Source organism: Oncorhynchus gorbuscha, linkage group LG02 (genome assembly GCF_021184085.1).
Source record: "Oncorhynchus gorbuscha isolate QuinsamMale2020 ecotype Even-year linkage group LG02, OgorEven_v1.0, whole genome shotgun sequence".
Taxonomy (NCBI): Eukaryota; Metazoa; Chordata; class Actinopteri; order Salmoniformes; family Salmonidae; genus Oncorhynchus; species Oncorhynchus gorbuscha.
This window is the reverse complement of record NC_060174.1, coordinates 5,235,357-5,258,369: the sequence shown is the minus strand read 5'-3', so window position 1 is coordinate 5,258,369 and position 23,013 is coordinate 5,235,357. Positions and strand designations below refer to the sequence as shown.

Genomic DNA, 23,013 nt, shown 5'->3' with positions numbered 1-23,013 from the left:
TGATGTTTCCTCCTGTTTGGACAGATCAACAACACATTATGTCGGGATGGATGCAGGTAGGAAGTCTTTTTCAAGAAAATCAAGGATCTAGCCAGCGTCTGAACAAAAGCAAGCCACTTGTAAAATTACTATATTTCGTACAGGATTTCAATTTGTACATCAGTTTGAGGTTTAAATGTTACATATATGTTGAATGTGAATAAAGAGTAGTCAGTAGCTAGCTAGCCAGTTAACGTTAAGCTATCAACCAGTCATTGCAATCAACCCATCCAGACAGACAGCCGAAACTATTATTAGTCTAGTTAATTAAACAAGCACTCGGTGTATTTTGGGCTGAAAACATCCAGTAGGCGAGCAGAACCAGGTCCAATATAAACGAACCGGATTGTTCAGTGTCACATAGCTAACAAGCCAAATAAATGTATTTGCAATGTCATTCTCTGTCGCAAGCCGGGCCAGCTAGTTCAGCTGTCAAACTGCAGTGAGTGAGTCTGTTTTGCCATTTTGAAAGTGCTTGGACCATAGTTAATAGTCCTAATGTTGCTTAAATCAATATACAATCAACAGTCACAGTGGTCATTTTGTATGAAGACGACAACATCTGATCATGAATGTTCCCTTGTTCAATTAGGGGTGTGTGTGTGTGTGTGTGTGTGTGTGTGTGTGTGTGTGTGTGTGTGTGTGTGTGTGTGTGTGTGTGTGTGTGTGTGTGTGTGTGTGTGTGTGTGTGTGTGTGTGTGTGTGTGTGTGTGTGTGTGTGTCGTGTACGCTATGTAGCAAGGTGTTCTGAATCAAATGTACTTCTATATTTCAGCTACTCTCACGTACGACACACTTGGCTTTGGAGAGTTTGAAGATTTTCCAGAGACCTCAGAGCCAGTGTGGATCTTGGGGAAAGAGTTCAACGCACTCACAGGTAATTGGATACATCATCAGATCAGCGAGGTGGTGTAAATGTTGTGTGTTCTTCTTGTGTCCTCGTCAAGTTACTGTGAAATATGGAATGATTCCATTAGTCATAATGTAAATGCAGAAGTATAGAATAAACACACAGATCTATCTACACAGATGGTACATAAAGGCATACTGCCCCCAGCAAAATGCTAATCTGAGAACCAGTCTTTTTTAAAGCTAACATTCCACTCTGGTCATTTGCTAAAGAGACTGTCCTTTCATCTCAAGGTTCAATATGCAGTTTAATGGTTTTTATTCTAGGCGTGAAGATATTTCAACATGTCTAGACGATTGTAAAGGCTACACTGATCACTTGTGCTTGGCTGTCAAATGTATGGTGTCCCCATGGGCCTAATGTTTAAAATGAACGTAATGGGATCATCGTTATTATTTTAGCTGTCCACGGTAGATGTACCTCCTAATGAAAGAGGCTCCCCATCCTGCTGATGTGAGCCACTGGCACTTGTGTCTTTATGGAGGAGAAAGTGAACTTGCAATTTCCAAAACTTGAGCTCAGTTGGGGAATCTGGGATTTGCCTACGTCAACAAGCCAGGGTTTCATTAAATATGCCTAGGCACTGTACTTTTAAAAACATTTATTATTGATCATTTTAATTAAACTGACAAATATATGGCTTGCATAGCACAGGTGGTGGTTGTAAACTCAATGTTGTAAGCCAGGCCTAATTTACACTGAGTGTACAAAACATTAAGAACACCTGATCTTTCCATGACATAGACTGACCAGGTGAAGGGGAGGAGACAGGGGAGGATGAAGGATTTTTAAGACTATAGACAATTGAGACATGGATTGTGTATGTGTGCCATTCAGAGGGTGAATGGGCAAGACAAAAAACTTAAGAGCCTTTGAACGGGGTACGGTAGTAGGTGCCAGGTGCACCAGTTTGTGTCAAGAACTGCAATGCTGCTGTGTTTTTTCACACTCAATAGTTTCCTGTGTGTATCAAGAATGGTCCACCACCCAAAGGACATCCAGCCAACTTGACACAACTGTGGGAAACATTGGAGTCAACATGGACCAGCATCCTTGTGGAACACTTTTCACAACTTGTAGATGCCATGATGAATTGAGGCTGTTTTGAGGTGGGGGGGGATTTAACTTCTGACTTACACATCTCTGTATTCACTGTTCCTTTGACCAGCCATGCCTCTCCATTTAGCTCTCTCTTCCATCCTCTCTCTATGCCTCTTATAGCTATTGAACCAGTAGCCTAGCCCAATGCATGTGCCAGAAGTGACAACATATTCTGAACAAAAAATATAAACATAACATGCAATTTCAAAGATTTTACTGAGTTATAGTTCATCTAAGGAAATCAGTCAATTGAAATAAATTAGTTAGGCTCCAGTCTATTGATTTCACATGAAAGGGAATACAGATATACATCTGTTGGTCACAGATACCTTAGAAAATGGTAGGGTCATGGATCAGAAAACCAGTCAGTATCTGGTGTGACCACCATTTGCTTCATGCAGCACAACACGTCTCCTTCTCATAGAGTTGATCAGATTGTTGATTGTGGCTTGTGGAATGTTGTCCCCACTCCTCTCCAACGGCTGTGCAAAGTTGCTGGATATTGGCGGGAACTGGAACACGCTGTCGTGCACGTCGATCCAGAGCATCCCAAGCATTCTCAATGAGTGACATGTCTGAGTATACAGGCCATGGAAGAACTGAGACATTTTCAGCTTCCAGGAATTGTGTACAGATCCTTGCGACATGGGGCTGTGCATTATCATGCTGAAACATGAGGTGATGGCGGAGGATGAATGGCAAGAGAATGGGCCTCAGGATCTCATCACTGTATCTCAGAATGCCCAATGTTAGAATATTTTCCTATCAAATTCATGAACTAAGTCAGAATGTTTTCCTATCAAATTCATGAACTAAGTCAGAATGTTTTCCTATCAAATTCATGAATTAAGTCAGAATGTTTTCCTATCAAATTCATGAATTAAGTTAGAATGTTTCCCTATCTGTCTAATTTGCATAAACATTGTGATTGAATGATAGCTGTGAGGGTTATCAAATCAAATCGTCTAATATTCTGGAGTTCCATAATGATAGAATGTTAATTTGATGGTTTTCCCGAAAGGCCAGTCTCTTTGGCACATGACACGAGTGCCGAGGAATAGCTGAATAGAGACGGGCAACCAGGCTATAACAGAAGTCATACTTCTTTAGCTAACTCATTGTCTTTTGTTTTATCCAGAAAAGGATGACATTCTTTCAGATGTCACTTCACGACTATGGTTCACCTACAGAAAAAACTTCCCGCCCATTGGTGAGTAGCCCAATCCTTCTGTAGCTAGCCACAGAGTAAACCAAGGTAATTTTTGATTGTATACGCCAATAAGATTAGCCTATCAGGTGCATATTGTTTCAATGTGTTCCAGGAGGGACAGGGCCAACGTCCGACACAGGCTGGGGCTGCATGCTGCGATGTGGACAGATGATCCTAGGCGAGGCCCTGGTCTGCAGGCATCTAGGCCGAGGTAAGGATGACTGCTTTACTAATTCTTTCGCGTCTTCTGCTCCCTGAAGAATACAGCTAGTGGTATTACGCGTATCCTTCAACGTTAGCTTCTATTATCCCCCCCCTTCAATGTTAGCTTCTATTATCCCCCTTCAACGTTAGCTTCTATTATCCCCCCCTCAACGTTAGCTTCTATTATCCCCCATCAACGTTAGCTTCTATTATCCCCCCTCAACGTTAGCTTCTATTATCCCCCTCAACGTTAGCTTCTATTATCCCCCCTCAACGTTAGCTTCTATTATCCCCCTCAACGTTAGCTTCTATTATCCCCCCTCAACGTTAGCTTCTATTATCACCCCCTCAACGTTAGCTTCTATTACCCCCCTCAACGTTAGCTTCTATTATCCCCCTCAACGTTAGCTTCTATTATCCCCCTCAACGTTAGCTTCTATTAATCCCCCCTCAACGTTAGCTTCTATTATCCCCCCTCAACGTTAGCTTCTATTATCCCCCCTCAACGTTAGCTTCTATTAATCCCCCTCAACGTTAGCTTCTATTATCCCCCTCAACGTTAGCTTCTATTATCCCCCTCAACGTTAGCTTCTATTATCCCCCTCAACGTTAGCTTCTATTATCCCCCTCAACGTTAGCTTCTATTATCCCCCTCAACGTTAGCTTCTATTATCCCCCTGAACGTTAGCTTCTATTATCCCCCTTAACGTTAGCTTCTATTATCCCCCCTTTCAACGTTAGCTTCTATTATCCCCCCTTCAACGTTAGCTTCTATTATCCCCCTCAACGTTAGCTTCTATTATCCCCTCTCAACGTTAGCTTCTATTACCCCCCTTCAACGTTATCTTCTATTACCCCCTTCAACGTTAGCTTCTATTATTCAAGATGTATTTGTCCCCCCTCCCCCCTGAATTATCTCTGTCACTGTGTGGTACAGATCTCCTATTGCGCTGTACTAGAGTACTCTGTTCAATAGAGCAGTTGTTTCACACAGCAAATGATAATGGTGTTTTTGTTAAGCAGACTGGAGATGGGTGAGAGGCCAGCCTCAGAGAGGACAGTACATCAGTATCCTCAACGCCTTCCTTGACAAGAAAGACAGCTACTATTCTTTACATCAAATTGGTGAATACTAACTTGTACTTAATTCAATTTAAACTACTTTATTTGTTTCTTGGAAAATAATTTTCCTTTGATTTGTAATCTCATAACAATGATGCACTGATTCAGTCATACTTTATATTTAGAAATGGATGGGTGGTATTTCTTACAATAATAGTGTGTTTCTCACCACCTACTACAATATGACAAATATAGTCACAGAACAAGTCGGTCATCTTCATCTTTATTGGTATAACGTCATCTTTGTCTTTATTGGTATAACATCATCTTTGTCTTTATCAACTAACATCAGTTGTCTGTGTACTACAGCCCAGATGACATCATTATTAGGATGGCACTAACATCAGTTGTCTGTGTACTACAGCCCAGATGACATCATTATTATGATGACACTAACATCAGTTGTCTGTGTACTGCAGCCCAGATGACATCATTATTAGGATGACACTAACATCAGTTGTCTGTGTACTACAGCCCAGATGGGAGTCGGGGAGGGGAAGTCTATAGGCCAGTGGTACGGACCGAACACAGTGGCACAGGTACTGAAGTAAGTACAGTGATCTCCTCAATTAGTCTCTAGATCAGGGCTCTCCAACCCTGATCCTGGAGAGATACCCTCCTGTAGGTTTTAACTCCAACCCTGTTCCTGGAGAGAGACCCTCCTGTAGGTTTTAACTCCACCCCTGTTCCTGGAGAGAGACCCTCCTCTAGGTTTTAACTCCACCCCTGTTCCTGGAGAGATACCCTCCTGTAGGTTTTTAACTCCAACCCTGTTCCTGGAGAGAGACCCTCCTGTAGGTTTTAACTCCAACCCTGTTCCTGGAGATACCCTCCTGTAGGTTTTAACTCCAACCCTGTTCCTGGAGAGATACCTCCTGTAGGTTTTAACTCCAACCCTGTTCCTGGAGAGAGACCCTCCTGTAGGTTTTTAACTCCAACCCTGTTCCTGGAGAGAGACCCTCCTGTAGGTTTTAACTCCAACCCTGTTCCTGGAGAGATACCCTCCTGCAGGTTTTAACTCCAACCCTGTTCCTGGAGAGATACCCTCCTGTAGGTTTTAACTCCAACCCTGTTCCTGGAGAGATACCCTCCTGTAGGTTTTTAACTCCAACCCTGTTCCTGGAGAGATACCCTCCTGTAGGTTTTTAACTCCAACCCTGTTCCTGGAGAGATACCCTCCTGTAGGTTTTTAACTCTAACCCTGTTCCTGGAGAGAGACCCTCCTGTAGGTTTTTAACTCCAACCCTGTTCCTGGAGAGAAACCCTCCTGTAGGTTTTAACTCCAACCCTGTTCCTGGAGAGATATCCTCCTGGTTGGAGTTAAAACCTACAGGAGGGTATCTCTAGATGATCATCTAGTTACTAGATTATGACTGTACACTTTTAGCCTGATTTTAAGACTAGTCCTGGATGAAAAATAAAATCATGCTCAATGAAGAATTAGTTCAGGACCTGTCTTAACCCATGTCAGGAAATCAGGCCCTAAGTGTTTATGGTCATCATCTAAAAACTAACTGTGTTGAATATTGTCCGTCTTGCCCTAAGAAAACTGTGTTGAATATTGTCTGTCTTGCCCTCAGGAAACTGACTGTGTTGAATATTGTCTGTCTTGCCCTCAGGAAACTGACTGTGTTGAATATTGTCCGTCTTGCCCTCAGGAAACTGACTGTGTTGAATATTGTCCGTCTTGCCCTCAGGAAACTGACTGTGTTGAATATTTTCCGTCTTGCCCTCAGGAAACTGACTGTGTTGAATAATGTCCGTCTTGCCCTCAGGAAACTAACTGTGTTTGACTCGTGGAGTCGTCTGGCGGTACATGTTGCTATGGACAACACCGTGGTGATGGAGGAGATCAGTGAGTAGTGAACACGGTCATGATACTTCATCCATTACCACTGTGCATATCAACGTATAGAACATTCTCTGAGTGTAAAAAACATTCCATGACACAGACTGACCCGGTGAAAGATATGATCCCTTATTGATGTCTCTTGATCAATCCACTTCAATCTGTGTAGATGAAGGGGAGGAGACGGGTTAAAGAAGGATGTTTAAGCCTTGAGACAGTTGAGAAATGGATTGTGTCTGTGTGCCATTCAGAGGGTGAATGGGCAAAACAAAATATTTAAGTGTAAAAAATATTTAAAATATTCTAGTTACTTTTAATGTTTACATACTGCTTTACTCATTTTTATTTGACCTTTATTTAACTAGGCAAGTCATATCTTATTTTCAATGACGGCCTAGGAACAGTGGTTAGAGTGTAGAGGGGCAGAAGCACAGATTTGTTACTTGTCAGCTCGGAGATTCAATCTTGCAATCTTTCGGTTACTAGTCCAACGCTCAAACCACTAGGCTACCCTGCCTCCTCTACACTCTAACCACTAGGCTACGCTGCCTCCTCTATACTCTAACCACTAGGCTACGCTGCCTCCTCTACACTCTAACCACTAGGCTACCCTGCCTCCTCTACACTCTAACCACTAGGCTACCCTGCCACCTCTACACTCTAACCACTAGGCTACCCTGCCGCCTCTACACTCTAACCACTAGACTACCCTGCCTCCTCTACACTCTAACCACTAGGCTACCCTGCCGCCTCTACACTCTAACCACTAGGCTACCTGCCACCTCTACACTCTAACCACTAGGCTACGCTGCCTCCTCTACACTCTAACCACTAGGCTACGCTGCCTCCTCTACACTCTAACCACTAGGCTACGCTGCCTCCTCTACACTCTAACCACTAGGCTACCCTGCCACCTCTACACTCTAACCACTAGGCTACCCTGCCACCTCTACACTCTAACCACTAGGCTACGCTGCCTCCTCAACACTCTAACCACTAGGCTACCCTGCCTCCTCTAACCACTAGGCTACCCTGCCTCCTCTACACTCTAACCACTAGGCTACCCTGCCACCTCTACACTCTAACCACTAGGCTACGCTGCCTCCTCTACACTCTAATCACTAGGCTACGCTGCCTCCTCTACACTCTAACCACTAGGCTACACTGCCTCCTCTACACTCTAACCACTAGGCTACCCTGCCACCTCTACACTCTAACCACTAGGCTACCCTGCCACCTCTACACTCTAACCACTAGGCTACGCTGCCTCCTGAACACTCTAACCACTAGGCTACCCTGCCTCCTCTAACCACTAGGCTACCCTGCCTCCTCTACACTCTAACCACTAGGCTACGCTGCCTCCTCAACACTCTAACCACTAGGCTACACTGCCTCCTCTACACTCTAACCACTAGGCTACGCTGCCGCCTCTACACTCTAACCACTAGGCTACGCTGCCTCCTCTACACTCTAATCACTAGGCTACCCTAACCCCTCTACACTCTAACCACTAGGCTACCCTGCCACCTCTACACTCTAACCACTAGGCTACCTGCCACCTCTACACTCTAACCACTAGGCTACGCTGCCTCCTCAACACTCTAACCACTAGGCTACCCTGCCTCCTCTAACCACTAGGCTACCCTGCCTCCTATACACTCTAACCACTAGGCTACGCTGCCTCCTCTACACTCTAACCACTAGGCTACCCTGCCTCCTCTACACTCTAACCACTAGGCTACGCTGCCTCCTCTACACTCTAACCACTAGGCTACGCTGCCTCCTCTACACTCTAACCACTAGGCTACGCTGCCGCCTCTACACTCTAACCACTAGGCTACGCTGCCGCCTCAACACTCTAACCACTAGGCTACCCTGCCGCCTCAACACTCTAACCACTAGGCTACGCTGCCGCCTCTACACTCTAACCACTAGGCTACGCTGCCGCCTCTACACTCTAACCACTAGGCTACCTGCCACCTCTACACTCTAACCACTAGGCTACGCTGCCTCCTCTACACTCTAATCACTAGGCTACCCTAACCCCTCTACACTCTAACCACTAGGCTACCCTGCCACCTCTACACTCTAACCACTAGGCTACCTGCCACCTCTACACTCTAACCACTAGGCTACGCTGCCTCCTCTACACTCTAACCACTAGGCTACGCTGCCGCCTCTACACTCTAACCACTAGGCTACGCTGCCTCCTCTACACTCTAACCACTAGGCTACCCTGCCACCTCTACACTCTAACCACTAGGCTACCCTGCCACCTCTACACTCTAACCACTAGGCTACCTGCCACCTCTACACTCTAACCACTAGGCTACGCTGCCTCCTGAACACTCTAACCACTAGGCTACCCTGCCTCCTCTAACCACTAGGCTACCCTGCCTCCTCTACACTCTAACCACTAGGCTACGCTGCCTCCTCAACACTCTAACCACTAGGCTACACTGCCTCCTCTACACTCTAACCACTAGGCTACGCTGCCTCCTCAACACTCTAACCACTAGGCTACCCTGCCTCCTCTAACCACTAGGCTACCCTGCCTCCTATACACTCTAACCACTAGGCTACGCTGCCTCCTCTACACTCTAACCACTAGGCTACCCTGCCTCCTCTACACTCTAACCACTAGGCTACGCTGCCTCCTCTACACTCTAACCACTAGGCTACGCTGCCTCCTCTACACTCTAACCACTAGGCTACGCTGCCGCCTCTACACTCTAACCACTAGGCTACGCTGCCGCCTCAACACTCTAACCACTAGGCTACCCTGCCGCCTCAACACTCTAACCACTAGGCTACGCTGCCGCCTCTACACTCTAACCACTAGGCTACGCTGCCGCCTCTACACTCTAACCACTAGGCTACGCTGCCTCCTCTACACTCTAATCACTAGGCTACCCTAACCCCTCTACACTCTAACCACTAGGCTACCCTGCCACCTCTACACTCTAACCACTAGGCTACCTGCCACCTCTACACTCTAACCACTAGGCTACGCTGCCTCCTCTACACTCTAACCACTAGGCTACGCTGCCGCCTCTACACTCTAACCACTAGGCTACGCTGCCTCCTCTACACTCTAACCACTAGGCTACCCTGCCACCTCTACACTCTAACCACTAGGCTACCCTGCCACCTCTACACTCTAACCACTAGGCTACCTGCCACCTCTACACTCTAACCACTAGGCTACGCTGCCTCCTGAACACTCTAACCACTAGGCTACCCTGCCTCCTCTAACCACTAGGCTACCCTGCCTCCTCTACACTCTAACCACTAGGCTACGCTGCCTCCTCAACACTCTAACCACTAGGCTACGCTGCCTCCTCTACACTCTAACCACTAGGCTACCCTGCCACCTCTACACTCTAACCACTAGGCTACCCTGCCACCTCTACACTCTAACCACTAGGCTATCTGCCACCTCTACACTCTAACCACTAGGCTACGCTGCCTCCTCAACACTCTAACCACTAGGCTACGCTGCCTCCTCAACACTCTAACCACTAGGCTACCCTGCCTCCTCTAACCACTAGGCTACCTTGCCTCCTCTAACCACTAGGCTACCCTGCCTCCTCTACACTCTAACCACTAGGCTACGCTGCCTCCTCAACACTCTAACCACTAGGCTACACTGCCTCCTCTACACTCTAACCACTAGGCTACCCTGCCTCCTCTACACTCTAACCACTAGGCTACCCTGCCGCCTCTACACTCTAACCACTAGGCTACCATGCCGCCTCTACACTCTAACCACTAGACTACCCTGCCGCCTCTACACTCTAACCACTAGGCTACCCTGCCGCCTCTACACTCTAACCACTAGGCTACCATGCCGCCTCTACACTCTAACCACTAGGCTACCCTGCCGCCTCTACACTCTAATCACTAGGCTACCCTGCCGCCTCTACACTCTAACCACTAGGCTACCCTGCCGCCTCTACACTCTAACCACTAGGCTACGCTGCCACCCCTGCTTTACTCATATGTATATACTGTATTCTATTCTACTCTATTTTACTGAATGACACTCAGACATTGCTTGTCCTAATATTTATATATTTCTTAATTCCATTATTTTACTTTTAGATTTGTGTGTATTGTTGTGAATTGTTAGATACTCCACTGTTGGAGCTAGAAACACAAGCATTTAGTTAGATATTACTGCACTGTTGGAGCTAGAAACACAAGCATTTAGCTAGATATTACTCCACTGTTGGAGGTAGAAACACAAGCATTTAGTTAGATACTACTGCACTGTTGGAGCTAGGAACACAAGCATTTAGATAGATACTACTGCACTGTTGGAGCTAGGAACACAAGCATTTAGATAGATACTACTGCACTGTTGGAGCTAGGAACACAAGCATTTAGTTAGATATTACTGCACTGTTGGAGCTAGAAACACAAGCATTTAGTTAGATACTACTGCACTGTTGGAGCTAGAAACACCAGCATTTAGTTAGATACTACTGCACTGTTGGAGCTAGAAACACAAGCATTTAGTTAGATACTACTGCACTGTTGGAGCTAGAAACACAAGCATTTAGTTAGATACTACTGCACTGTTGGAGCTAGAAACACCAGCATTTAGTTAGATACTACTGCACTGTTGGAGCTAGAAACACAAGCATTTAGTTAGATACTACTGCACTGTTGGAGCTAGAAACACAAGCATTTAGTTAGATACTACTGCACTGTTGGAGCTAGAAACACAAGCATTTAGTTAGATATTACTGAACTGTTGGAGCTAGAAACACAAGCATTTAGTTAGATACTACTGCACTGTTGGAGCTAGAAACACAAGCATTTAGTTAGATACTACTGCACTGTTGGAGCTAGAAACACAAGCATTTAGATAGATACTACTGCACTGTTGGAGCTAGGAACACAAGCATTTAGATAGATACTACTGTACTGTTGGAGCTAGGAACACAAGCATTTAGATAGATACTACTGCACTGTTGGAGCTAGAAACACAAGCATTTAGTTAGATATTACTGCCCTGTTGGAGCTAGAAACACAAGCATTTAGTTAGATACTACTGTTGGAGCTAGAAACACAAGCATTTAGTTAGATTATTACTGCACTGTTGGAGCTAGAAACACCAGCATTTAGTTAGATATTACTGCACTTTGGAGCTAGGAACACAAGCATTTAGATAGATACTACTGTACTGTTGGAGCTAGGAACACAAGCATTTAGATAGATACTACTGCACTGTTGGAGTTAGGAACACAAGCATTTAGTTATATATTACTGCCCTGTTGGAGCTAGAAACACAAGCATTTAGTTAGATACTACTGCACTGTTGGAGCTAGAAACACAAGCATTTAGTTAGATATTACTGCACTGTTGGCACTAGGAACACAAGCATTTAGTCAGATACTACTGTTGGAGCTAGAAACACAAGCATTTAGTTAGATATTACTGCACTGTTGGAGCTAGACACACAAGCATTTAGTTAGATACTACTGCACTGTTGGAGCTAGAAACACAAGCATTTAGTCAGATACTACTGTTGGAGCTAGAAACACAAGCATTTAGTTAGATACTACTGCACTGTTGGAGCTAGAAACACAAGCATTTAGTTAGATATTACTGCACTGTTGGAGCTAGAAACACAAGCATTTAGTTAGATACTACTGCACTGTTGGAGCTAGGAACACAATCATTTAGATATATATTACTGCACTGTTGGAGCTAGAAACACAAGCATTTAGTTAGATACTACTGCACTGTTGGAGCTAGAAACACAAGCATTTAGTTAGATACTACTGTACTGTTGGAGCTAGAAACACAAGCATTTAGTCAGATACTACTGTTGGAGCTAGAAACACAAGCATTTAGTTAGATACTACTGCACTGTTGGAGCTAGGAACACAAGCATTTAGTTAGATACTACTGCACTGTTGGAGCTAGAAACACAAGCATTTAGTTCGATATTACTGCACAGTTGGAGCTAGGAACACAAGCATTAAGTTAGATACTACTGCACTGTTGGAGCTAGAAACGCAAGCATTTAGTTAGATATTACTGCACTGTTGGAGCTAGGAACACAAGCATTTAGTTAGATATTACTGCCCTTTTGGAGCTAGAAACACAAGCATTTAGTTAGATACTACTGCACAGTTGGAGCTAGGAACACAAGCATTTAGTTAGATATTACTGCCCTTTTGGAGCTAGAAACACAAGCATTTAGTTAGATATTACTGCACTGTTGGAGCTAGAAACACAAGCATTTAGTTAGATATTACTGCCCTTTTGGAGCTAGAAACACAAGCATTTAGTTAGATACTACTGCACAGTTGGAGCTAGAATCACAAACATTTAGTTAGATACTACTGCACTGTTGGAGCTAGAAACACAAGCATTTAGTTAGATACTACTGCACTGTTGGAGCTAGAATCACAAGCATTTAGTTAGATATTACTACTGTTGGAGCTAGAAACACAAGCATTTAGTTAGATATTACTGCACTGTTGGAGCTAGAAACACAAGCATTTAGTTAGATATTACTGCACTGTTGGAGCTAGGAACACAAGCATTTAGTTAGATACTACTGTTGGAGCTAGAAACACAAGCATTTAGTTAGATACTACTGTTGGAGCTAGAAACACAAGCATTTAGTTAGATACTACTGCACTGTTGGAGCTAGGAACACAAGCATTTAGTTAGATACTACTGTTGGAGCTAGAAACACAAGCATTTAGTCAGATACTACTGTTGGAGCTAGAAACACAAGCATTTAGTTAGATATTACTGCCCTGTTGGAGCTAGAAACACAAGCATTTAGTTAGATACTACTGTTGGAGCTAGGAACACAAGCATTTAGTCAGATACTACTGTTGGAGCTAGAAACACAAGCATTTAGTTAGATACTACTGTTGGAGCTAGGAACACAAGCATTTAGTCAGATACTACTGTTGGAGCTAGAAACACAAGCATTTAGTTAGATACTACTGCACTGTTGGAGCTAGAAACTCAAGCATTTCACTACACCCGCAATAACATCTGCTAAATATGTGTATGTGATCAATAATAATTTGATTTTGTGTCCAAACCTTTGACTGGTACTGTAGGTATGCCTGAATTGGTGTTTTGAGGGTATTTAAAAAATATATAACACATTCTTGAGACTGTGTGGGCATAGGAAGACATTGCAATTGGAGGATGCATATTCTATATTGATAGGCTATTCAATAGGATACATCTGTTCTATATGATGATAGGCTATTCAATAGGATACATCTGTTCTATATGATGATAGGCTATTCAATAGGATATATCAGTTCTAGATGATGATAGGCTATTCAATAGGATACATCTGTCAGGAACAAACTAAGGAAATGATGACTCATTTTACATGTGTTTTGTAGTGCTCCCTCACCTAATAAACTATTACTAGACCACTGGGTACTTCATCATTACCACTATCATTCATTACCACTATCGTTACCGTTATCATTCATCATTGCCACTGTCATTACCATTATCGTTCATCATTACCACTATCGTTATAGTTCACCGTTACCACTATCATTATCGTTACCATTATCATTCATCATTACAGCTATCATTATCATTGCCGCTATCATTATCATTACCGTTGTCATTCTTCGTTACCACTACCATTACCATTATCGTTGATCATTACCACTATCATTCATCATTAGCACTATCGTTACCATTATCATTCATCATTACCATTACCATTCATCATTACCACTATCGTTACCGTTATCATTCATCATTGACTCTATCGTTATCATTCATCATTACCATTATTGTACATCGTTACCACTATCGTTACCATTATCATTCATCATTACCACTATCATTATCGATACCATTATCATTCATCATTACCATTATTGTACATCGTTACCACTATCGTTACCATTACCGCTATCATTATCGATACCGTTATCATTCATCATTGCCATTATCGTTATCATTCATCATTACCATTATTGTACATCGTTACCACTATCGTTACCATTATCATTCATCATTACAGCTGCCATTATCGTTAGCGCTATCATTACCATTATCATTCAACATTACCACTATCATGATCGGTATCATTGCCACTATCATTATCATTCATCATTACCACTATGCCTCATCAATGTATAGAACATGTGGTTAAAGACTGGGGCATCAACTGTTACTCTTAACGTTATCATAATCCCATTTATTATTTATAGAACATGTGGTTAAAGACTGGGGCATCAACTGTTACTCTTAACGTTATCACAATCCCATTTATTATGTATAGAACATGTGGTTAAAGACTGGGGCATCAACTGTTACTCTTAACGTTATCACAATCCCATTTATTATGTATAGAACATGTGGTTAAAGACTGGGGCATCAACTGTTACTCTTAACGTTATCACAATCCCATTTATTATGTTTGTTTTGTCAGTGCAGTCCAGGTAACCCTACGGGATCTTGTGGATCACCTATGGACCAGTCTCCATCATCATTATAGATGGGAACAGGCTATTGACCATTTATGAGACGAGTGAGCTAGACTCATGATACTTATAGATGGGAACAGGCTATTGACCATTTATGAGACGAGTGAGCTAATGACTAATGATGATATTGGACCTCTCCTCTTCCCCAGAGCGTGTGTGTATTTACACAAAATGTATTCTTGTTTTTCTCACCAGAGCGGTTGTGTATGCCCTGGCTGGACTATGGTGGAGCAGCGTGTGCAGAGCCCCTGGGGTGGATGCCAAAGCATAACGGCTGCCTGGAGGGGGCCTGTGCCCTGGCTGAGGAGGAGACGGCTCTCTGGAAGCCCCTGGTCCTTCTCATCCCTCTCAGGCTGGGCCTGAGCGACATCAACAAGGCCTACATCGAGACCCTGAAGGTGAGACAGAGTGGCCAATCATACCAAAATAATACACAATTGCATTGAATTGACATGGCAGTTTGATTTTGTTAAATGAGCAAAACGTCACCTGCTATTATTTAGAGGCTCAGCCATTGCCTATTTTTCCTCAAGTGCCTCTTTTTATAAATGACCTCTCTTTCTGTGTCTCTTCTAAACAGCAATGCTTTCAGCTGCCCCAGTCCCTGGGTGTCATCGGAGGGAAACCCAACAGTGCCCATTACTTCATAGGCTATGTTGGTATGTCCTGTACACTAACATTACATCTGAAGAAAAATGATTTGCTTCTGAAAAAGTCTTTAAAACACATTTGCTTACCAGCGTCTCTGAATCGTTCGGCTAAAAACAGACAATGTTCAGTCTTGTCATTTGCGGAACATATTTTTTTTGATATCCAGACATTCTATGTACACTGCCGTTCAAATGTTTTGGGATCACTTAGAAATGTCCCTGTTTTTGAAAGACAAACACAGGATAGAAAGTGGAGTGGGAGGCCCCGGTGCACAACTGAGCAGAGGACAAGTACATTAGAGTGTCTAGTTTGAGAAACAGACGCTTCACAAGTCCTCAACTGGCAGCTTCGTTAAATAGTACTCGCAAAACACCAGTCTTAACGTCAACAGTGAAGAGGCAACTCCGGGATGCTGGCCTTCTAGGCAGAGTTGCAAAGAAAAAGACACAGACACTGGACAGAGGAACTCTGCCTAGAAGGCCAGCATCCCGGAGTTACCTGTTCACTGTTGACGTTGAGACTGGTGTTTTATGGGTACTATTTAATAAAGTTGCCAGTTGAGGACTTGTGAGGCATCTGTTTCTCAAACTAGACACTCTAATTGTGTACTTGTCCTCTTGCTCAGGTGTGCACCGGGGCCTCCCGCTCCTCTTTCTATTTTTCTTTCAAAAACAAGGACATTTCTAAGTGATCCCAAAACATTTGAATGGTAGTGTGCACACTGAGTATACTAAACATTAGGAACACCTTCCTAATATTCAGTTGCACCCCTCCCATCCCCCCTTTTCCCCCTTAGAACAGCCTTCATTTGTCGGCGCATGGACTCTACAAGGTGTCGAAAGCTTTCCACGGGGATGCTGGCCCCATGTTGACTCCAATGAGCCTGTCACCTACTACCATAACCCCGTCCGAAGGCACTTAAATGTTTTGTCTTGCCCATTCACCCTCTGAATGGCACACAGACACAATCCATGCCTCAATAGTCTCGAGGCTTAAAAATCCTTCTTTAACCCGTCTCCTCCCCTTCATCTACATGTCTCCTCCCCTTCATCTACACTGATTGAAGTGACATCAATACGGGATCATAGCTTTCACCTTGGATTCACCTGGTCAGTCTATGTCATGGAATGTTAATGTTTTGTACACTCCGTGTGTCTGTTATTCCAATACACCTCTGACTGGTCTCCTTACTGTATGGCCCCTATCCTATGTCCCCCCAGGAGAGGAGTTGATCTACCTGGACCCCCACACCACCCAGCCTGCAGTAGAGCCCTGTGAGGACAGCCAGGTCCCCGACGACACTTACCACTGTCAGCATCCGCCGTGCCGCATGCACATCTGTGAAATAGACCCCTCCGTCGCAGTGGTAAGAAGGACAGAGGCAGAACCTATGTAGGTCAAAGAATCGCAGTGGAAAGAAGTACAGAGGCAGAACAAGTATTTGATACACTGCCGATTTTGCAGGTTTTCCTACTTACAAAGCATGTAGAGGTCTCTATTTGTTATCATAGGCACACTTCAACTGTGAGAGACGGGATCTAAAACAAAAATCCAGAAAATCACATTGTATGATTTTTAAATAATTAATTTGCATTTTATTGCATGACATAAGTATTTGATACATCAGAAAAGCAGAACTTAATATTTGGTACAGAAACCTTTGTTTGGAATTACAGAGATCATACGTTTCCTGTAGTTCTTGACCAGGTTTGCACACACTTCAGCAGGGATTTTGGCACACTCCTCCATACAGACCTTCTCCAGATCCTTCAGGTTTCGGGGCTGTCGCTGGGCAATACGGACTTTCAGCTCCCTCCAAAGATGTTCTATTGGGTTCAGGTCTGGAGACTGGCTTGGCCACTCCAGGACCTTGAGATGCTTCTTACGGAGCCACTCCTTAGTTGCCAGGCTGTGTGTTTCGGGTCGTTGTCATGTTGGAATACCCAGCAACGACCCATCTTCAATGCTCTTACTGAGGGAAGGAGGTTGTTGGCCAAGATTTCGTGATACATGGCCCCATCCATCCTCCCCTCAATACGGTGCAGTCGTCCTGTCCCCTTTGCAGAAAAGCATCCCCAAAGAATGATGTTTCCACCTCCATGCTTCACGGTTGGGATGGTGTTCTTGGGGTTGTACTCATCCTTCTTCTTCCTCCAAACACAGCGAGTGGAGTTTAGACCAAAAAGCTCTATTTTTGTCTCATCAGACCACATGACTTTCTCGCATTCCTCCTCTGGATCATCCAGATGGTCATTGGCAAACTTCAGACGGGCCTGGACCTGCGCTGGCTTGAGCAGGGGGACCTTGCGTGCGCTGCAGGATTTTAATCCATGACGGCGTAGTGTGTTAGTGTGTAGTGTGTCTTTGAGACTGTAGTCCCAGCTCTCTTCAGGTCATTGACCAGGTCCTGCCGTGTAGTTCTGGGCTGATCCCTCACCTTCCTCATGATCATTGATGCCCCACGAGGTGAGATCTCGCATGGAGCCCCAGACCGAGGGTGATTAACCGTCATCTTGAACTTCTTCCATTTTATAATAATTGCGCCAACAGTTGTTGCTTTCTCACCAAGCTGCTTGCCTATTGTCCTGTAGCTCATCCCAGCCTTGTGCAGGTCTACAATTTTATCCCTGATGTCCTTACACAGCTCTCTGGTCTTGGTCATTGTGGAGAGGTTGGAGTCTGTTTGATTGAGTGTGTGGTCTCTTATACAGGTAACGAGTTCAAACAGGTGCAGTTAATACAGGTAATGAGTGGAGAACAGGAGGGCTTCTTAAAGAATAACTAACAGGTCTGTGAGAGCCGGAATTCTTACTGGTTGGTAGGTGATCAAATACTTATGTCATGCAATAAAATGCAAATGAATTAATTAAAAATCATACAATGTGATTTTCTGGATTTTTGTTTTAGATTCCGTCTCTCACAGTTGAAGTGTACCTATGATAAAAATTACAGACCTCTACATGCGTTGTAAGTAGGAAAACCTGCTAAATCGGCAGTGTATCAAATACTTGTTCTCCCCACGGTATGTAGGTCAAAGAAGATGGAGAAATACTTTAGCTTGTAGGAACAACTCCATTTTCTGGGTGACCTAAATATTGACTCGTTTTCATCAAGCTGCCCACTCAAGAAAAAAAGCTTCAAACAGTAACTAGTGCCTGTAACCTGGTTCAGGTTGTCAGTCAACCTACCAGGGTGGTAGCAAACAACACAGGAATAAAATCAGCCATGTATTGAAATCAATAGAATGTATTGATCACATCTTTACTAATGCTGCAGAAATCTGCTCTAAAGCAGCATCCGAATCAATAGAATGTATTGATCACATCTTTACTAATGCTGCAGAAATCTGCTCTAAAGCAGCATCCGAATCAATAGAATGTATTGATCACATCTTTACTAATGCTGCAGAAATCTGCTCTAAAGCAGCATCCAAATCAATAGAATGTATTGATCACAGTATAGTAGCCACATCTAGAAGAACCCAACGTTCCAAAGGCTGTGTAGTGTCTAAGAGATCATACAAGAGGTTCTGTAGGGATTCCTATGTTGAAGATGTATAGAGTATTTATTGGTGTGATGAGGAGCCATCAGACGCTGCACTCGATCCCTTTTAATTGGGTCTTCCACATACTGGTAACCCATTTAAAGGGATACTTTGGGATTTTTGGCAATGAAGCTCTTTACCTACTATAGAGCAAAAGGGGGAGGGGGCACAGGACAACATGACGATGACAACACAGAACTCTTCCACATCAAGTGGGCAGTAAAATCTGTTTTAAATTATATATTCTTTAAACGTAACACCTCACGGAACAACGCGGAAGGTGAAGAGACACAAACTCAAGCATTCTAGACACTGTAGTGTTGTGGATTTTATATTGTACATTTGTAATAGAGTAGCAATATATCTTGTATGGTGTAATGTTTTATTTACAATGTAGGCTGTTGTGTTGTGAGGTAAAAAAATATGTATATATATAATAAATTAAACCCCTTTTGGACCCCAGGAAGAGGTGAGAAATCTTAACAAATACTAATGATAGCATTAGCAAAAGCTAATTCTGATGACCACTATTTGAAGTTGAATGGCTAAATGCCTCTAAGTTGGTTATTTTGTGATTCTAGATCGATAGATGTGTTTTTTAGTTTTTGCCCTAACAGATTGTTTTAACACAGTAAAGCAGACAATCCTACAGTTGTCTTGTTTTCTGCTGTTTACCAGGGTTTCTTCTGCCGAACGGAGGACGACTTCGATGACTGGTGTATGCGTATCCGACAGGTACGCTGTTTTCCCTATGAGGTTAAAGGAAAAACCCTCCCCAAAACCACTCATTCATTTAATATAATTCAATAAATAATACTATGTTATGAAAAATGCCACTCATTCATTTAATATGCATTGTTAAATAATACTATGTGAGAACAATATGTGTCATTTTTTTTGCGTTATAATAATGTTGGTAGCAACATGGAAAATCGTCATGGAAATATGTTGCCGTTCAAGTAGACTACAAACCCCACAATGCAATGCTCTCTATGGGCTGTCTGGCTAGCTACACAAAGGAAATATCAGCATGTGAAGTAGCTAGTTAACTGTAAAACCGCCCAATCAATTTAGTCTACAAGCTCACCGTGTTCAACCTGCAGATCGATGTGTCTCAGAGTGGAGTCTGACCTGTACTTTTGAGGAGATGGTGAAACGCTGCCCATGCTACGTCAATGGGCCGCACAGTGCATTCTGGCCGATTCTGGGACAAAGAGCGCTCTCCTTCAAGGAGTGAAATGGAATCTATTGGGCGCTAGCTCAAAAACCCAAGCATTAGCACACATTTTTGTCAACAAAAAGTACAACATTACAAATCTTTCAATATTGCTAAAAATTTGATCAACGGCTCTCATTCGAAAGAACATTCTCCTGAGTTATGACATCGGCCAGTATTGTAATCTGACATGTGTGATAGACGTTTTCGCAATCTAAAAGTCATATTCCTATTAACTTCCGGGTGTAGTGAGAGAGACTTTTATCACAGTGGTACATCATACCGGCCGGGTTTCTGTCTGCTTAAACGCCAATGGCTCAGATAAACATGAAAGGACCCTGGGAATCGATAGAACATCACTCAAGAGATGCATTTAAAAAAACAATATAACATTCAAAATGGGCGACTCTTTCCTTTTTTAAAAGAATTCACCTTGATGTAACCGATGTGAAATGGCTAGGTAGTTAGCGTTTCAATCGGGTGACGTCACTCGCTCTGAGGCCTTGAAGTAGTTGGTCCCCTTGCTCTGCAAGGGCCGTGGCTTTTGTGGAGCGATAGACAACTGACACCCACGAAGCATCGTTACCCATGTGTGCAGAGGGTCCCTGGTTCGAGCCCAGGTAGGGGGCGAGAAGAGGGACGGAAGCTATACTGTTACATTGACACAACTGATTTTCTGATGTGTTAGTCCCTATTCCCCTGGATCCCAGGAAGACTAGGGGGTTCGTAAGGAGTCTGCTAATAGGAGATATAACGACAGAAAGGGGGTAGTTCTGCCTTGTTTCAGTTAGCCAGGCCTGTGAGTATTGGGTCCTATGGTGCTGAGTGTATTATCTGACCTGTCTTTCCCCCTCCAACCTGTGCCCCCCCCAGTTGTCCCACACTAGAGGAAGCCTGCCCATGTTTGAGCTGGTAGACTGTCAACCATCTCACTTCGCCTGCTCTGTAGACGTGCTCAACCTCACTCCGGGTAAATATCCAACACTGCTGTCTACTTGACCTGTCAAGGGAAGAGATTTCCTCTTGACCTGTGAGGGGGTCGGGGAAGGGATATTGTGATTTACTTCTCTTTACAGGTGAGGCTGGGATTCAGTCAGAGGTGCGTTGTGGACAAGCGCATTGCACTACCGACAAAGCGCCTTTTAAAGGCAATTTCCCTGATGTTCGCGGAGATCGCGTTCACGGTAAAATAATATTTTTTTTAAACTGCTGGCGTCGGCTCAAGTGGAAGTTACATTTTAAATGTCTACAACACACCTTTTTTTGTGTGCTTGAATCCTGAATCCGGGACATTATGTTGAAGACTAGATAATGTGATTTGATGTGTCAACAGATTATACAGGGTGTTTAAGACATTGATGTGATAACGTTGCTAAATTTTAATTTCCCATCTCCCGTCTTCTAGATTTCTCAGACCGGTCGGAGCGCTTCTTTGATTCTGAGGATGAAGAGTTTGAGATCCTGTCCCTGTGATGAACTGGAGGAATACAGTTACCATCTGTCCTGGCAGAAACGCCCGACGATTCTTCTCTGTATCAGAAGGGAAGCCAATAGGGGACAGGAGATGACCGGTGACATCACTAGCCCAGTCTGGCACCGATGGTGTAGTGATGTGTCAAACAGTTGTCTTCTGGTCAGTCACCTGGTGCTCTCCGTGTCCAATGAGGAGACTCCTTGCTGCGAGGTGGTACCAGGTAGTGCTCTCCGTGTCCAATGAGGAGACTCCTTGCTGCGAGGTGTTACCAGATAGCAGGAGCTCTCGGGAAACATTCAGTGCTACTTGCATCTTCACATTGGTTCTCCATTTTAAGTCTGAACACATTATATATTTCATTTAAGCCAGGGGTGATAAACTCATTGTGTGGAGGGCTGAGTGTCTGCAGCTTTTTTCCCCCATATTCAATTAAGACCTAGACAAATAGGTGATGGGAGTTCCTTACCTAAATTAGTAACTTTTTAATTCATCAAATCAATTACAAGGGTGATGTGGAAAAATAAAAAACAGACACTCGGCCGTCCGTGGAATGAGTTTAACACGTGTGCTTTAAGTGATATGGTGCCTTTCTCCCCCTCTCCCCTAAACTGAATTACCATAACACACAACGATGTCTTTAGGAACTTGGTTGACTCTCTGTCCACGTGTATTGACTGATGTAAATTGTAAATCAAAATGTGGTTGAGTGAAATTTTGCAGACAAAGTAGATTTGCTTGTATTATAATTTGTTTTCTTGAGAGTACCATTTTATATCTAAAAATTATCTCTGTACTAAACACTGGCTCATTTTAAAGATGATTTTATTTCCTCTAACGACACATGAAGACAAAATGAATGGCCGTGTTAATGAAAATATCATTTAAAAAGATAAAGCTTGGACATGTAATTTAGTAGTTTTGGGCTGTGCTCTTTAGAGAGTTAAGGATTCGAAATAGTTGATTTATACACACTTAGATATTGTACAACCTATATCCTCTTCATATTCAAGTCTTTTCCCTTCTCTGACCTCTCTTCATATTCAAGTCCTTTTCCTTCTCTGACCTCTCTTCATATTCAAGTCTTTTCCCTTCTCTGACCTCTCTTCATATTCAAGTCCTTTTCCTTCTCTGACCTCTCTTCATATTCAAGTCTTTTCCTTCTCTGACCTCTCTTCATATTCAAGTCCTTTTC

The 23,013-nt window shown here is 43.5% G+C and overlaps 1 protein-coding gene across 4 annotated transcripts; it reads left to right on the top strand.

Annotated features, from left to right (window-relative positions):
- On the top strand, window positions 1–22,729 carry LOC123996518 (cysteine protease ATG4B-like). Of its 4 annotated transcripts, none has more exons than XM_046299921.1 (14): window positions 2–56; window positions 815–916; window positions 3,189–3,260; window positions 3,373–3,471; window positions 4,488–4,589; window positions 5,061–5,133; window positions 6,362–6,441; window positions 15,132–15,334; window positions 15,517–15,595; window positions 16,808–16,953; window positions 19,810–19,866; window positions 21,221–21,317; window positions 21,424–21,531; window positions 21,753–22,729. In XM_046299921.1, the coding sequence occupies exons 1-14, from the start codon at window positions 47–49 to the stop codon at window positions 21,818–21,820; spliced, it is 1,296 nt and encodes a 431-aa protein (XP_046155877.1). In that variant the 5' UTR covers window positions 2–46; the 3' UTR covers window positions 21,821–22,729. The 4 variants fall into 4 exon arrangements, with proteins under 4 accessions (XP_046155892.1, XP_046155877.1, XP_046155900.1 ...); XM_046299944.1 differs by lacking the exon at window positions 2–56 and adding an exon at window positions 98–481; XM_046299936.1 differs by lacking the exon at window positions 21,424–21,531 and having other exon boundaries at window positions 1–56.
- Window positions 22,730–23,013: the final 284 nt, after the last annotated feature.